The sequence below is a fragment of the Papio anubis genome, chromosome 5, assembly GCF_008728515.1.
Source record: "Papio anubis isolate 15944 chromosome 5, Panubis1.0, whole genome shotgun sequence".
NCBI lineage: Eukaryota > Metazoa > Chordata > Mammalia > Primates > Cercopithecidae > Papio > Papio anubis.
In genome coordinates this window covers 130,334,787-130,352,636 of record NC_044980.1, presented here as the reverse complement: position 1 = coordinate 130,352,636, position 17,850 = coordinate 130,334,787, and the positions used below count along the sequence as shown (strand labels likewise).

At 40.0% G+C, this 17,850-nt stretch overlaps 1 protein-coding gene across 17 annotated transcripts in view; it reads left to right on the top strand.

Annotated features, from left to right (window-relative positions):
• Nucleotides 1-17,850, top strand: part of KLHL3 (kelch like family member 3) — a 272,614-nt gene that overhangs the window by 232,582 nt on the left and 22,182 nt on the right. For all 17 annotated transcript variants that reach the window (XR_001903805.3, XM_031666792.1, XM_031666790.1 and 14 more), the window contains one exon: nt 17,643-17,760. Coding sequence is in view for 16 of the 17 variants with exons in the window: in XM_031666792.1 (XP_031522652.1) it covers nt 17,643-17,760 (118 nt within the window). In the remaining variant the exon portion in view is untranslated. The remainder of the gene's footprint in view (nt 1-17,642; nt 17,761-17,850) is intronic.

The window sequence follows — 17,850 nt, the reverse complement described above, 5'->3', positions numbered from 1 at the left end:
AGGAGTTCGACAGGTCATGAAGCAGAGGAAGGAAATGGGAGAAATGAGAGTTTGTGAGGGAGCAACCAGGGAAAGGGAAGGAAGACATAGGAGGGGACCCCATGATCTAGAGATCTAGAGTTTATGGTGTGTGCTGGCTGCTTTGGTTCCCTGCAAGTCTCCTTTCCTCTCTGATCCTCAGGCTCCTTATCTACAGAATGAACGATGCTCCACTTGATCCCTAAAGTTCTGTCTGGCTTGGCACCAAAGTAGTCGTTCTAGGAGTCTAACATGCTGATGTCTGGGGGAAGGAATCAGTCAACCCAAGAGGAAAGGTGGGAGGAGAGGAGTGGGTCTTGCTGTCTCATTGATGACACAGTAGGCAGCACCAGGAAATTATTTAGGCTCTTGCTTTGTCCTCCTCCTCCTCCTCTTTCCAGCTGGCTGCCATCCTCCCTGCCTGCTTCTTCCAGGAAGGTTTCACAGTGGCTGGAGAAGCATGTTGTTTTCCAAGACCAGGTGTTGGAATTCTCTGAGGTTTGCAGGACCTTCTTTCCCCTCTGCTCCATGACCTTGGATCATGGGGAATATATTGGTTTCAATGTGAACAAATGTCTCAGTGTCCCAGATAATAATACAAGCAGCTAACCTTTATTGAGTGCTGAGATTATCACTTGAGTATCTTATTTAATCTTTTCAACAACTCTACAACGTAAAGATAGTTATCCTAGTTTTATAAAGGAGGAAACTGAGGTTCAGAGAAGTTAATTTATTTGCCCAAGGTCAACACAGCTAATGTGGTAGAATCAGCATTTGAACTGAGTCTTTATCACTCTCCATACCTGTTTTCTGAACCCATACCATCCTGCACCTGGCTTCACCTTCGTAAACCTGAGAGTGCATACTTGCCTGCTGGCCTCATGTTGCCTAGTGTGGGTTAGAAGAAGGCATAGCTGCAAGGCAAGGCCTTGGTCTGGCTGGACATTGGTCTTACTGCAGGTTGATGCCTTTTGTTTTGTTTTTTGGAATATTGCATAGAAACTTCTTCAATATTTTTCAAACTGAAAATAACTTAGCTTTCTTTAATTATAGACATATGTGCTTATTGTAGATTATTAAAAGGATACTACAATTTTGAAATTAAGTAAAAGTCCCTTGAAATGTCTCCTAGGGTAAGAAATCTGCTATTATTTGGAAAGTTTTCTTTCAGACATGTCTCTGTGCACTTTTTCACAGATAGATACAAATGTACAGTGTATCGCTACACAGATTGAAATATTTGCCCCCCATGCAGCCATGTGGTGTAGACTGCTTTTAATATTATCATATAGGTGAAATCAGCGTTTAAATTGTAATAGTACCTGGTACTTAATTTTATGCACTATTATGTACATATTATAGACAGTCCTCTACTGATGGGCTTTGCAGTAATTTCCTTTTTTTTTTTTTTTAATTGTATCCTTTAAAAGATGGCATCAGGTTTGAGTTCATATTTCTTTCATTGGGAGTGAGATTCATCTTGGTTTCATATGGTTATTGGCAGTTGTATTTCTATTTTGGAGAATTCTGTTCATGTCCCTAGCTCATTTTTCTGTTAGATTGTATATTTTTTATTAATATTTTTTATTCCTTTGTTTTCTTCTTGAGGCAGAGTCTTGGTCTTGTACCCAGGCCAGAGTGCAGTGGAGTGATCTCAGCTCACTTCAGCTTCAACCTTCCAAGCTCAAGCGATCCTCCTACCTCAGCCTCCCGAGTAGCTGGGACTGTAGGTGTGTGCCACCACACCCAGCTAATTTTTTTTCTTTTAATTTTTTTGTAGAGACAGGTTTTTGCCATGTTGCCTAGGCTGGTCTCGAACTCCTGAGCTCAAGCAATCCACCCACGTTGGCCTCCCAAAATGCTGGAATTATAGGTGTGAGCCACTGTGCCTGGCCTTATTTATAGTTTTTAAAGGTTCTTTGCACATTAAAGAGGTTAGGCCTTTGAATGTATATATTTCAAATATGTTTTTTCTTAGTTTGCAGTTTGTCTCTTGCTTATAGTAATTTTTTAGTCCAAAAAACCCCAGTTTTTAAGGAGTCAAATTGATCTATCTTTTGCTTTATAGCTTGGGTTTTGTGTCATGTTTAGAAATATTTTCTTTACTCTGAAATGATTTAAAGAATGTCCCCATGTTTTCTTCAAGTACCTTTATAATTTTTGTTTTACATTTGAATCTTTGATGCACTTAAAATTATTTTGTGTGTGTAAGGAGTGAGGGCAGGGATTCAGTGTTATTTGTACTGCAAATGATGAGCCAGTTGTCTCAAGGTTATTTTATTCATTAATTCCCCTTTTCCCCCATTGGTTTGAATACTATCTTTATTATGATCTAAGTTTCCACAAGCTTCATGTCTTGAGCATGTTGATTCTAACTGCACTGCTTTTTATTTAGCATTTTTACTTCCCTGGGTTTTCAGCTGGTGTTCCGTCTGTGACATTTCCCTTTGGAAGCTGTGGTTCTCATCCTCTATAATATCAGATGAATGACATCTTTGCCTGAGGAGTGTAGCTTGGAGCTAAGGGAATGGTTCAGTGCTGGCCCAGCTTTTTTGTGTAGAAACCATACCTAGTGACTTCTCCTTTTCTGGACTCCATGTCTAGCTCTTACCACATATACCCATAAAAAGATAGTTTGAAAATTAAAGCCCAGTTTGTGCCTGAGCCTAGACGAAGCATGCTGAGAGCTGCTCCACCATCACCCCTGTTTCATCCTAGGGATTGAATCTGTAGTTGAGAAAGAGTCTACCCCTTGTTTCAGGAGGTCAAAGCCATCCTTCTGTCTACCCTACTCCTTAAGAAACATTTATTTTCTGAATGAAGACATTTAGATTCCTGGGCCTTCTGCAGGCAACTGAAACCATGACTTCCTTAGAATCTGTTAAAGAAAGAAATAAAGAAGACATCACTGCTGTTTGTCTCATTGTTCTCCTGTATTCAATCCTTAAATGATTTAAGGTTATGTTATCTAACCTGCTTCTTAAACTATACTCTCATCACCATTGTTTGAGCACTTAAATTAGTGAGGGGATCCCCACTGAGGGCTTGAAGAATGAATGGGGTATGCTGAGGGAAATGATTACTTAGGGATTATCAGATCGTGTATTGTCTTAATAAATCATCACAGTAATAGGTCTGTACTATTCATATCCCCACTTCACTGAGATTACTCAGAGAGGTTAAGAAATTTGCCCAGTTAAGTACTGGCTAAGTGCAGTGCTGGGGTTTGGTCTGTCTCACTCCAAAATCCATGCTTTTCTTTTTACACCAAACTGCTTCCTGAGAAACAGCTTTGAGGTTTTGGTAGCGGTTTAAAGAGATTTCTTTTAGATTAGTTGAGGTATAATAATTTATATGCAGTAAAACTCACACTTTTTAGAGATATGTGATAAGATTTTACAAATGCACCATCATGTAACCACCATCCCAATCAAAACATAGAATATTTTAATCACTACAAAAAGTTTCCATGTGCTGCTTTGTAGTCAATCCTCTTCTTCTACCCCCAGCCTCTGACAACTACTGATCTGATTTCTGTCCCTACGGTTTTGCCTTTTCTAGAGTGTCATATAAATGGAATCATGCTGTATGTAGTCCTTTGAGCTTGGCTTCTTTTTCTTACCATAGTGCATTTGAGATTCATCCCCGTTGTTGCATGTATCAGGAGCTCATTCCTTTTTATCACTAAGTAATGTTCCATTGTATGGATGGACCATAATTTATTCATTCACCAGTTGGTGGACATTTGGATATCCAGTTTTTGGCTGTTACAAATAAAGCTGCTGTGATTTCACTTACAGATCTTTGTGTGGACATATGTTTTAATTTCTCTTGGGTAAATACCTAGGAGTAGGATTGCTGGGTTATATGGTAAGTATATGTTTAACTTTATAAGAAATTGATAAATTGTTTTTTAAAATGACTGTACTATTATGCATTTCCACCAGCAATATATGAGTTTCAGTTATTCTGCAGTCCTGCTACTACTTGACATTATCTATTTTAAAAAATTTTAGCCATTCTAGTAGGTATGTGGTGGTATATCACTATGGTTTTAATATGCATCTCTCTAATCGCTATGCGGTTAAGATTTTCTCATGTGCTTATTTGCCACCCATATTTCTTCTTTGGTAAAGTGTCTGTTAAAATCTTTTGCCCATTTGAAAAGTTGGGTTATTATTTTCTTATTGAGTTGTAAATGTTCTTTATATATTCTGGATACAAGTCTTTAATAAGATATATATTGTGTAAATATTTTCTCCCAACCCGTGCCTTATATTTTCATTTTCTTAGCAGTATCTTTGGAAGATAGTTTTTTAACTAATTAATTTTTTAATTGACAAAAGTTATATGCATTTATCATGTACAACATGAGGTTTTGAAATATAGTTACATTGTGGAATGGCTAAATTTAGCTAATTAACATATGTATTACCTCATATACTTATTTTGTTTTTGTGGTGAGAACACTTAAAATCTATACTCTTTTTTTTTTTTTTTTGAGACGGAGTCTTGCTCTGTTGCCCAGGCTGGAGTGCAGTGGCCAGATCTCAGCTCGCTGCAAGCTCCGCCTCCCGGGTTTATGCCCTTCTCCTGCCTCAGCCTCCCGAGTAGCTGGGACTACAGGCGCCCGCCACCTCACCCAGCTAGTTTTTTTAGTAGAGATGGGGTTTCACCGTGTTAGCCAGGATGGTCTCAATCTCCTGACCTCGTGATCTGCCCGTCTCGGCCTCCCAAAGTGCTGGGATTACAGGCTTGAGACACCACGCCTGGCCAAAATCTATTCTCTTAACTATTTTCAAGAATATAATACATTGTTATTAACTATAGTCACCATGTTGTACTATAAATCTCTTAAAGGTATTTCTCCCATCTCACTGAAATTTCGTATCCTTTGATCAACATCTTCCCGGCCAACCCCTTCCCCATCCCTTGGTAACCACCGTTCTATTCTCTGCTTCTATGGGTTTAACTTTTTTAGATTCCGCGTATGAATGAGATTGTACGTTATTTGTCCTTTTGTGCCCTGCTTATTTCACTTAATGTAATATCCTCCAGGTTCATCCATATTGTCACCGATGACAGGATTTCCTTCTTTTTTAAGGCTAACGAGTATTCTACTAAGTATGTATACCACAGTTTCTTTATGCAGTCATCTGTTGATGGACATTTAGCTTGATTCCACATCTTGGCTATTGCAACTAATGCTGCAGTGAACATGAGAGTAGGTATTGCTCTGACATACTGATTTCATTTCCTTTGGATATATACCCAATAATGGGATTGCTGGATTATATGGTAGTTCTATTTTTATTTTTTTTGAGCAAGTTCCACACTGTTTTCCATGGTGGCTGTACTGTACTTGGAAGAGCATAAGTTTTAAGTTTTTCAATTTTTTTTTCTGTTATGGTTTATTTTGTGTTCTATCTAAAAAAATCTTTGCCTAATTTGAAGTCACAGATTTTCTCCTATACTTTCTTCTAGTAGTTTTAGGTTTTACATTTAGGCCTATGGATCCATTTTGAGAAATTTTTTTTGGTTTTAATATGGTGCATGAGGTGAGAGTCTAAGACTCATTTGTTTTGCATATGAATGTCCAGTTGTTCCACACCATTTATTGGGAAGATTTTCTGTTCTCCATTGAATTACCCTGTTACTTTTGTTATAAATAATTGACTGTATATGTGTTCATCTATTTCCGGGCTCTCTTCTGTTCCATTTTATCTATTTGTCTACCTTTACACCAATACCATGTGGCCTTGATTATTACCTTTCTAGTAAGTCTTGAAATTAGGTAGTATGAGTCCTCTGGTTTTGTTCTTCAGTGTTGTTTTTGTGAATCTGGGTCCTTTGCATTTCCATTAAATTTCAGAATCAACTTGTCTATCTACAAAAAAGCTTGTAGGGGTTCTGCTTGGAATGGTATTAAATCTCTAGATCAAATGGGGGAACTACCATCTTAATAATATTAAATCTTTAGATCCATGAACACAGTATTACTCCATTTATGCAGGTCTTTTTTAATTTCTCTCATCAGTGTTGTATAGTTTTCAGTTTATGGGTCTTATGTGTCTTTTGTTAGATATATCCCTGGGTATTTTATAGTTTTAGATGCTATTGTAAATGTTTTCTTTTGAAATTCCAATTTCTAATTGTTTATTGCTGATATGTAGAAATGTGATTGGTTAGAAAGGTTATTTAATGGGGGAGAGGTCAGGTTGGTGATGGCTTCATTGCTTTCTGAACAACAAGGACAGTAGTTTCAGAAGATTACTGAGTAGCCCAGACTGATGCTTCAGGCACGCATTTTGGGCTCTCTTCTAGAGTGTTAGCTCCTCAACGCAACTGTAGCTTCCATGGCAGCAGGCGTTACTCATCTGTGTCCTTGGCACATGACCTCAATTAAAGAAATACATTTTTAAAAATGAAATAACCTCATTATTTATTAATACTTAATACTGACCATTTATATTACCCCTCATTTTTTCCTGATGGGCTTATCAGCATTCATACCTGTGTTTTCACATGGCTTTAGTGAGGATTTATATCCTACTTTATATCCTCCTTTGATCACTAATGTAGGTTGACCCTAGTTTGATTCAAGCCTACAAGTCCAGATTAGAATGAATCCAATTGTTGTTTCTAGAGGATTAGAAGGGTTGTAAAGCTCTTTGTTTTTCCTTTTCTTTTCTTTTTCTTTCCTTTCTTTCTTTCTTTCATTCAAAATCTGAAATCCAGCTATAAACAATCATGTATGCATTAATTCATTACTTTTCTTTGAGATGGAGTTTTGCTCTTGTTGCCCAGGCTGGAGTGCAATGGCACGACCTTGGCTCACTGCAACCTCTGACTCCTGGGTTCAAGCGATTCTCCTGCCTCAGCCTCCCAAGTAGCTGGGATTACAGGTGCCTGCCACCACGCCCAGTTACGTTTTTTGTATTTTTAGTAGAGATGAGGTTTCACTATGTTGGTCAGGCTGGTCTCGAACTCCTGACCTCTGGTGATCCGCCCTCCTCAGCCTCCCAAAGTGCTGGATTACAGGCGTGAGCCACTGTGCCTGGCCGATTCATTACTTTTTAATTCACTCATCCAACATACTTCCGTAGAGAAACCACTAATTGCCAGGCACTGGGGTAAGTACTGGATTCACGAAGGCTGATATGAACTGGTCTCTTCTCCAGGGGACTCACAGACCAGAAGGAGGGGAAACAGCTGTGAAAGGACAATTACAATGGAGTGAGTAAACGCCCCCATAGGGGTACAGGCAAAACACTCTGGGAGCACAGAGAGGGGTAAGGAGTTAAGGAAAGCTTTCTGCAGGAGCTGACAGGAGCTGTGTCTCCAAGGTAAAATGCGAATTGTCTGTGAGAGTGAACATCCAGAAACTGGTTCAGGTGACTGCAGGAGAAAACTGGTTTACATCCTCTGGTGACCACTTAGAATAATTTGTACTTTGCATCTTCTTCTCTGGGTCATTGTCCTGGTCTTCATCACTGAAGGTATTGATAATACAAGTAGTATTATTTAAATACTAATTACTGAGCAACTTCTTTGCGTTGTTAGCCTAAGTACTTAATGCCCATTATCTCATTTTGTCTTTATTACAACTCTGGAGGCTTTAATGTTGGAGAAAACCAAGATTCAGTGAGATTGAGTAAGACTGAGTGACTTGCCCAGGGTTTTACAGCTCTTAAGTGGCAGTGTGAGGACTTGAATCCAGGTCTGGCTGACTCAAAGCCTGGGCTTTTAATCACTACATGATAGTAATCCCCACAATAATGATAACAGCAGATACCAATTACTGAGCACTTATCATGTGCCAGCCACTGGGCTAAGTGACTTATATTTGTATCTCATAGGATTTTCATAACTGTAATTATCCCCATTTTGCAGATGAGGAAGTTGGACCTTGGGTTCTGTCACCCACTCATTATGCATTAGTTATCTATTTCTGCATTACAAATTACCCTAACTCTGATGGCTTAACACAGTAAACATCTATCATCTCACAGTTTCTATGGGCAGGAATCCTGGCGTGGCTTAGCTGGGTCCTTTTGGTCCAGGGTCATACAGTCAAGCTGTTGGTCAGGGTGCAGTTATTTCAAGGCTTGTTTGGGGAGGATCTGATTCTAAACTCACTCATGTGGTTGCTGGCAGGCCTGCTTCTTGCCATGTGGGCCTCTCCATAAGCTGCTCATGACATGCTGGCTTTCTTCCAGAGAGAGTGATTCTAGAGCAGGAAAATGAGTGCGCACACCTAACACAGAAGCTGTAGTCTTTTTTTAACCTAATGTCAAAATCCATGTCCCATCACTTCTGTCTTTTATTTGCTAGATACAAGTCACTAAGTCTAGCCCACACTCAAGGGGAGAGGTATTAAGTTCCATGTCTGAGTGTAGAAGTATCACAGAATTTGTGACCCATCTTTAAAGCACAATTAGTAAATGGCTGAGTTGAGGTTTAAGCCTAGGATGACTGGCCTGACGCCCTGCGCTCCAAACTGTTTTATTATATTGCTTCCAAATGTCACAGAAGCATTATAGCCGAATGCTGTGTTGAAAGAAACCTGATTCCTGTCCTTTGGGGACTTTTAATTTTAAGAAGTCTCTCTGAGAAAGTAAGATAGACATATAAGAACAACCAAATAAGTAGAGGAAGAGAGAAATTAGGAGACAATTGGACAAGTTGGAGAAGCAGGCATAGGAATTCCAAGGGCAGGCTGTTTTTGGCTTTCATAAATTCAGTCCAGATAGGCTTTCTAGCAGAGCAAACTTGAAAAACAATGTGGTGGAGAGAGACTGGCACTATATTCAGTAATTCTCAGCAGTAACTCTGTTTGCCAGCCAAGTCCCTTCCCTGAGAGGAACAGGACTCTGCCTTGAGATAGCTGCAGAGGCTAATAAGGGTGTTTTTCCTGAGCCATATATGCACAGAGCATACTGACACATCCCAGCCGGAACAGCTAACAGCATCATCTTGGCTCCCACACATTCACCGCCCAGCACTTTCCCTGAGGTTGTGTTGCCATGGACAACCCGAAGCTGCCTCCCAGCCACTCAGAAGTCTCCTACGTTACCCTGTTCCACAGATGGCAGCAAGGAAATGAGGTTTCAGGAAGATGCAAATGAACATTTTGGAAATGTACTGAACCTGGCACTTTTCACTGTCATTCCAGTTCAGTTGGCATCTCTATTCAGCTCTTTAAAAATGCTACTGAAACGCCATTTGGATTGGAAGTGGATGGCTTGCTCCTGAGTTGGGCTGTCCTGCTTTCAGTAGATGGTGTTGGAAGAAGCTGTTGACAGGGTGGGTGGGATGACCTCTCATTTGGCCCAGGCCCCTGGATGGGCACTGCCCCTTTCCACCTTGGTCCGCACCCTGGCAAGCACCCTGGGGTCCTGAAAAAGCCCCATAATCACCCCTAGAATTAGTGGTACTTACCCTCCCTTCACAGGTTCATTGTATCCTTTTCCACCTTTCATTGGGAATCTGTTTTTTAGCACCTGTCTTAGAAGCTAATAATGACACTAGTGTTAATCAGATAACATTTAGTGTTTACTGTTTAGCAAGCATTGTGCTAAGTGCTTCATATCATTTAAGCCTCCTGACACCCATACGGGAAGCATCCTATTATCCTGATATTACAAGTTATGAAAATGAGGCTTAGGAAGGTTAAATGTCTTGCTCATAGCCACACAGTTATATAGTGACTGGGCTGATACTATATTTGGGCCTGGATGTGTCTGATTCCAAAGCCCATTTTTTCCACTCTTCTTCTCTCCACCGGGCCTTGACCTCATATTACCTGGTTCTCAGACCCCCATTGTCTCTGCACCTTGCTATCAGTACTTGCCTAGAGCAACTGTTGCTCAGGAACCTGCTTGGACAAGTCTTCTGGCTCGACCTCGACATGCTCCTTCGGATGAATTGTTGGTGTTAGCCCTGCGGCCCCACGCACCAGGGTAAGAGAGAGTCTCGCTTCCTGCCCTGGCCCGAGGGACCGACTGGCTGGGCCTGCCTCCTGCCCAGCTCACCGGTCACAGAAGAGAGTTTGGACATACATTCTACTCTTGCCCGATGAAAAAAGTGTGTAGAGCCTAGATTGTTCCTTTCACCTGAGTGGAAATTTGAATGACCTATGTAGTCCTGAGGCCAGGGCTAGGGTCTTAATCTACACGTAGGCTGGAAATCTCTACTCTCTTCATGGATTGTCCCTTTCCCTGGCTAGTCTCTGGCACCTAATGGCTCTCAGACACAGGGTGGTTGTGATTTCAGTGAGGAGGGACCAACATGCCTTCAATCCCACAGTCACGCTGGTGGAATCAGAATCATCTATGTAAACAAGAGAGCATTATATATTAATTTTAAAAAATGTTATGCTGGGAGTAAAATTTCCTTCCTAAGGAATCAGGTAGTCTTTTCCATGGGCTCACTAGTCTTCCTAAAATAAATGGCTATTTGACTTTTCAAAATGAGAGTGTTTTCCTTGGGAGGTATCTAATAACCATTCCTGCTACAGTGGGGTTCAGCTCACTCATAATCTGTCAACCAGAGAACCTCCATTCACCAGAACTTCTGCAGCCTTCAACATAGTGACAGTTAAGACTTGGGATCAAGAACCCTGAGGCACCCTGCCAAACTCCTACGTATGCTGCAGTTCACCAGAGTGATTAAATTATGTTCAGTCTAGCACAATTGTTCACCTAGAGCCAGTTCTTTAGTTTGTGATTCCTAGATGACTGATAGTTCTTACTCAGGGTTACCTTGAAAGATAAATGTTAAAAATAGTGATCATTAAATAGGCTGATTTGATTAATTTCTAATGAAGGCATATTAATCTTAAGTATATTGGGGTTTAGGAGTGTTGGGAAAAGAAAGAACTCCCTGGGCCTGAGTGTTTCTGAAATATAAAATGAGGGCATATAGGAGAGAATGGTTCACGTCTCTTTCTCTGACATCTTGTGGTCTTCTTAAGTAGCTAGAAGTTTGTGATTTCAGAGATGTGATACATGTAGACTGTGGGAAATACTTATATTTGCCTAACTGGTTGCTAACATCAGGTATCCATGGAAACAAGTATCCATTAGCACTCATGATAAGAAATTTATTCTTTTTACTCTGTATGATCAACACAATAGTGGGTATAGTGCTCCATGTATGATGGCTTCTTGCAACACCTACCATAAAAATTGGATTTCTTTTGACCATACTGGGCTGTACTAATTTACATTCCCACCAGCAGGGCATAAGAGTTCCTCTTTCTCCACATCCTTGCCAGCATTTGTTATCTTTTGTCTTTTCTACAGTAGACATTCTAACTGGGGTGAGGTGATGTCTCGTGGTTTTCATTTGCATTTCCTAGATGAATAGTAATGTTGAACATTTTTTTTCATACACTTGTTGGTCATTCATATATCTTTTTTAGAGAAATATCTATTTAGATCTTTTTGCCTATTTTTGAATCAGATTATCTGTTTTTCTGTTATTTAGTTGTTTGAGTTCCTTATACATTTTGGGTACTAACACCTTGTCAAATGTGTGCTTTTGGCACGTTTGTCAAAAATCAGTTGGCTGTAAATGTGTGGATTTATTTCTAGGTTCTCTAATTTATTCCATTGATCTATGTGTCTGTTTTTATGCCAGTACCATGATGTTTTAGTTACTCTAGCTTTGCTGTATATTTTGAAGTCAGGTAGCATGATGCCGCCAGCTTCGTTCCTTTTACTCTAGATGGTTTGGCTATTCAGGATCCTTTGTGGTCCCATATGAGTTTTAGAATTTTTTTTCCTATTTTTTTTGTGAAGAACGTCATTGGTAGTTTGATGGGGATTACACTGAATATGTAGATTGCTTTAGGTAGTATAAGCATTTTAACCTTATTAATTCTTTCAATCCATGATCATGGAATATCTTTCCATTTATTTGTGTCCTCTTCAATTTCTTTCATCAATGTTTTATAGTTTTCATTGTAGAGATCTTTTACCTCCATGGTTAAATTTATTCCTAGGTATTTTATTTTTTTGTAGCTACTGTTAATGAGTTGTTTTTCTTTATTTCTTTTTCAGGTAGTTTGCTATTAGTGTATAATGAATAAATGAATTCATTTATTCATTCTAATAGTTTTTTGGTGGCATCTTTAGGCTTTTTAATATATAAGATCATATTCTCTGAAAGCAGGTACAGTTTGACTTTCTCCTTTCAATTTGAATGTACTTCATTTCTTTCTCTTGCCCGATTGCTCTGGCTAGGACTTCCAGTACTATGTTGGATAGAAGTGGAGAAAGTGGGCATCCTTGTCTTGTTCCAGTTCTTAGAGGAAAAACTTTCTACTTTCCCCTTTCTAGTATGATTTTAGCTGTGTGTTTTTCATATATGGCCTTTATTATGTTGAGTTACTTTCCTTCTATTTCTAATTTGTGGAGAGCTTTTATTATGAAGGGATGTTGAGTTTTATCAAATGCTTTTTCTGCATCTATTGAAATGATCATGTGGTTTTTGTCTTTGATTCTTTTAATGTGATGTATCATTTTTATTCATTTGTGTAGTGTTGAACCATCCTTGCATCCCTAGGATGAATCCGTTTGATCATGGTGAATGATCTTTTCAATGTGCTGTTGAATTTCATTTGCTAGTATTTTGTTGTGGATTTTTGCATCTGTGTTCGTCATGGATATCAGTCTATAGTTTTCTTTTTTGTCGTGTCCTTGTCTAGTTTGGTATTAGAGGAGTGCTGGCTTCAAAGAATGAATTTGGAAGGATTCCCTCCCTTTCAGTATTTTAGAATAGTTTGAGAATAACTGGTATTAGTTCTTCTTTAAATGTTTGGTAGAATTCAGCAGTGAAACTGTCAGGTTCTGTGCTTTTCTTTGATAGCAGACTTTTTATTAGTGATTCAATCTTGTTGCTTGTTATTGGTCTGTTTGGGTTTTCTGTTTATTCATGATTCTATATTGGTTGGTTGTATGGGTCCAGGAAAAATTAAAAATAGAACTACCATATGACCCTGCAGTCAATACTGGGTATGTATCCAAAGAAATTAAATCAGCATGTCGAAGAGATATCTGTACTCTCATATTTATTTCAGCAGTATTTACAATAGCCAAAATACAGAATCAACCTAAGTGCCCATCAACAGATGAATGGATTTTAAAATGTGGTATATATACTATTCAACTATAAAAAGGCTGGGCACAGTGGCTCACACTTGTAATCCCAGCACTTTGGGAGGCTGAGGCGAGTGGATCACCTTAGGTCAGGAGTTTGAGACCAGCCTGGCCAACATGGTGAAACCCTGTCTTTACTGAAAATACAGAAAATTAGCCGGGTGTGGTGGTAGGCACCTGAAATCTTAGCTACTTGGGAGGCTGAGGCAGGAGAATTGCTTGGACCCAGGAGGTAGAGGTCACAGTGAACCAAGATCCTGCCGTTGCACTCCAGCCTTGGTGACAGAGCGAGACTCTGTCTCAAAATAAATAAATAAATAAAAAGATGAAATCCTGTCATTTGTGACAACGTGGATGAACCTGGAGGACATTATGTTAAGTGAAATAACCCAGGCATATAGAAGGACAAACACCACATGATTTCACTTATATATGAAATCTAAAACAGCCGAACTCGTAGAAGTAGAGAGCAGAATAGTGGTTATCAGAGGCTGTGGAAGGGAGGAGGGAGGGGAGATGGGGAAAGGGAGATGGGGCTGATCAATGGATACTGTGTTACAGTTAGATAGGAGGAATACCTTCTGGAGTTCTATTACACAGTAGGGTGACTATAGTTAACAATAATGTATTGTATATTTCAAAATAGCTAGAAGAGAGGATTTTGAATGTTCTCACCACAAAGAAATAATAAGTGTTTGAGCTGGTAGATATGCTGATTACCCTGATTTGATCATTACCCAATGTATGCATATATCCAAACATCACACTCTACCCCATAAATATATGTACCTATTATGTGCCAACTAAAAATAAAACAAAAAAATTGAGTTTCCTATGCCTGTGAGAGAAGCAGATGTATACCTGCTCTTCCCGCTACCTTGAGCTACCCCTGAAACTGATGGTCCTATCCCACAAAACCTCATAATTCCTTTTCTCAGATAGTTGTACAAGTTTCGTATGTTTAAAGTCATCTCTTACCAGTGGTTTTATGAGCTCAAAGGCAAGTTTGTTTTGAAAACCTTATCTTGTATCCTATTTTTTTTTTTTTTTTTTTTTGAGACAGGGTCTCACTCTGTTGCCTAGACTGGAGTGGAGTGGCGCTGCAATCACAGCTCACTGCAGCCTCAAAATCCTGGGCTCAGGTGATTCTCCTACCTCAGCCTTCCAAGTAGCTGGGGCTACAGGCAATGCACCACCACACCCAGCTACTTTTTTGTATTTTTTGTAGAGACAGGGTTTCACCGTGTTGCCCAGGCTGGTCTTGAGCTCCTGGACTCAAGAGATCCACCTGCCTGTGCCACCTAAAGTACTGGGATTACAGGTGTGAGCCACTGCACCTAGCTGTCGTGTATCATTTTTGTCTTTCTACTGAGGCTTTACTTTAACATTACAAAATTTGCATTTCTGTAACACTGTTTCTGTGAAAATTCTCAGAGATGAGTGGTAGATTTTCTCCAATATGAATGTACCCTCTACTTCCCTGGTGGGAGATAGTTTCTGGGGCATGGTGAGGGTTCCTGAAAACTTTGCCTTTTTTTTTTTTTTTTTTAAATTTACAAAAGAAGCTGGATAGCTTATGCCAAGAATAAGCAAACTTTCTTTTGGTGGTCGAGTCAAAAGATGGAAAAAGCTCTCACTTTCTCTTTTTATTTTGCTTGTTTTTTCCTCACTGTCTCCAGAATTTTAATCTGGTGTTCCAACATATTTTAACTAAAGAAAATGGCATTCTAGTTTAGTTTCTTTTTTCATTTTAAAAAACTCTGTATTGTTGTTGAACTCCTTGCATGTGCTGTTTACTTTTTATTCATGTATTATTTATTCCAAACAAATAGTTGAGCCCTCACTTTTACCTGGCAACATAAGTTTGTGGAGTTATCTTGGTGACTGAGGCAGATACATCTTCTGCCCAGGCAGGGCTCACCGTCTAGAGGCGCAAAAGACAAGTCACTGATGGTCCAGCACAATGCAGAACCCACAGGGCAGGTGAAATCTCAGAGGATGGATGTGTAGTTCTGACTTGGAGGCCAGAGAAGTCCATTTGTAGGAAATAACACGTAAACTGAGACCTGAAATATAAGCAGGTGTTAAAGCAGAGCGCTCAGAGTTGGGAAGAAGGTTTCGAGTCAGGGAACAGCACGTGGGAGGGTGTGGGGTGCCTAAAGTCCTTGCAGAAAGAAAACTTAAAACTGCTTTTATTCTCACTCAGCTTCAGAAATCAGATTTCAAAGAAAATCTTGCAATATTTGCCTTCAGTTTAGCTTTACCAACTCAAAACCGGAAAGACAATGCAAGTTCTGGGCATATTTACGAGCACATAATTCTGCCCTTGAAGAGTATTGTCTGGAGGTTAGGCATTGTCTGGAGTTTGCCCAAGGGGCTGTGCTCATTAACATCCCCCTTGAACTGTTCATAGATGCCTGTCTAAGCAAAGAATTCCAGATGGGAAGTAATGTAGAATTCATCTTTACTCTGAAAAAGGCTACTCTTGACACAGGGCAGTGGGCCCTCTGAACTGAGGCACCTAGGAAAGTCAAGAACAGAATGTTTCTGTCTGGAAGCAGCAGCAGCAGCAGCTCGAGGCTGGGCTTTGTGTCCTGGGTTCCTTTGGAATGCTTTAGAAGTCAGAACTGATATCTGAATTTTTGAACACTGGTCACCCACTTTTGGTGACAGACAGCTATGGACTAAATCTGATGACCAGTGACCACCCACATGGCAGTGGGTGAGCCTCTTCTGGAATATTGGGGAATAAAAGATTGATCTGTAGTAATGGTGGTGAGCTCTGGTTTTGCCTCCCGTATGGTGGGAAGTGTTCATTTGAGGGATGTGCTCCTGTGAGGTCACACACAGTTTGATGGGCACTTCTCTCCCCAAAAATACATCATGGGGAAGTAAAAAGCCCTATGATAATTCATAATGGCAAAAGTTTTTCATGGCATATCATCAGGAAATCCATACAGTGTGGATTAAAAAGGTAGTTCTCAAAGTATGAACCCTAGAGTGGCAGCAGCAGCAGCACCTGGGAACTTGTTAGAAAGGCAGCCTCTGGGCTCCACTCCAGATCCACCGAATGACACTCTGGGGACAGGGCCCAGCAGCTTGTGTTTTCACAAGTCCTCTAGGTGATTCTGATGTATGCTCAAGTTTGAGAACCACTGGGTAAAGAAGACAAGCTACAGGTAATGATCAAATGGATTTGCTGGTTGTAACTTCCACCCTTTCTCTCCACTCAAGAAAGCATATCGGAATGCCATTGAGTGAGAGTGACATCATTGTGGGGACAGCTATGAATTTGCACACGTTTATTAAAATATGTAAACTATAGGTAACTGGTACTTTAATTTTTATTTATTAATAACATGTGACCAAAGTCACAGCAGTGATACCACAATTAAGTACTGCAGTTCTATTAACCTAACCAGAGCAGTAGTTTTCATTGTTTTTGACCATGCCCTTGCAATACAAAATGCATTTAAATTTCTATCCAGAAGACATATGTAAGTGTGTATAACTAAAACAAATATTTCATGAAATAATATTCGTATTATCATATTTTCTGTACTTTTAAAAATATATATGCTGGTCATAATCCATTAAATTGATTTCATGACTTACTAATGGAAAGTGACCTGTGTTTTGACAAACACAGATGCAACCAGCTGTGTTTGCTTGGATCCTGTCTCTAGAGCAGGAGTTGCGGGGGTGGCTGGCCTCACCCTCTGTCAGATAGACTTGGATTTCAGTCTCTGCCTACACTCCTAGCTGTGTGACCTTGGGCCGCTTAATGTGTTCTCTGAGCTTTACTTTCCTATCTGTCAATGTGGATGATGATGATTACCTCACAGCTGTGGTGACGAGTAAATGACAACACATTTCACATAGTGCCTGGCAATGGCGGCTACTACCTTACTTGTGGAAATAGGACTGCTAGCACTAGTTTTCAGAACATCATCAGTTTAATAACTTTTGTAATAACCACCTCACAGGAGTTTTTCACAAGTTTTTTCTATACTGCAGTGCATAAGTGCACCCTACATTCTAGGCATTCAGAAATACTTTTGAATAATACTTTAAAAAATACATCCAAATTCTGCACTCTTTTTCAAAGTATATTCAAGTTTGTTTTGATATAAGATTTAGCACCTCCCATTCCCAATCTTGAGGACACTGAGATTACAGATGATGCCCTACGTGGCTTCACACACCCACAAGATAGCCCCTAGTGGGGCATTTGGGAAATAGAACTTATGATTGTGTTTCTGTGGGAAGATGCTTGTTAGACTTTTCTTGAATACTCATACCTGTTGGTGACTAGGGGCAGCATCTCCATGTATGTAGCTCTGTAAACTGGCATCTCGGATCATCCACAGACCCTGAGCAATAAGCCATGTGGAAGTACCAGGGATACCATAAATCCAGATTTTGGGGAGACCCCGCTAATGTCCACTTGTCTCTCTGGAGGTCATGATTGTGGTTGGCGGCCAGGCACCCAAGGCAATCCGCAGTGTGGAGTGCTATGATTTCGAGGAGGACCGGTGGGATCAGATTGCTGAGCTTCCCTCCAGAAGATGCAGAGCAGGTGAGCAGCCTCCCAGTTCTGCAAGCTGTTTTTCCCCTGCTGGTCCCCACTCTGTGCCAGAAGTCGTGAGTTACTCCTTGTTTCCTCAAG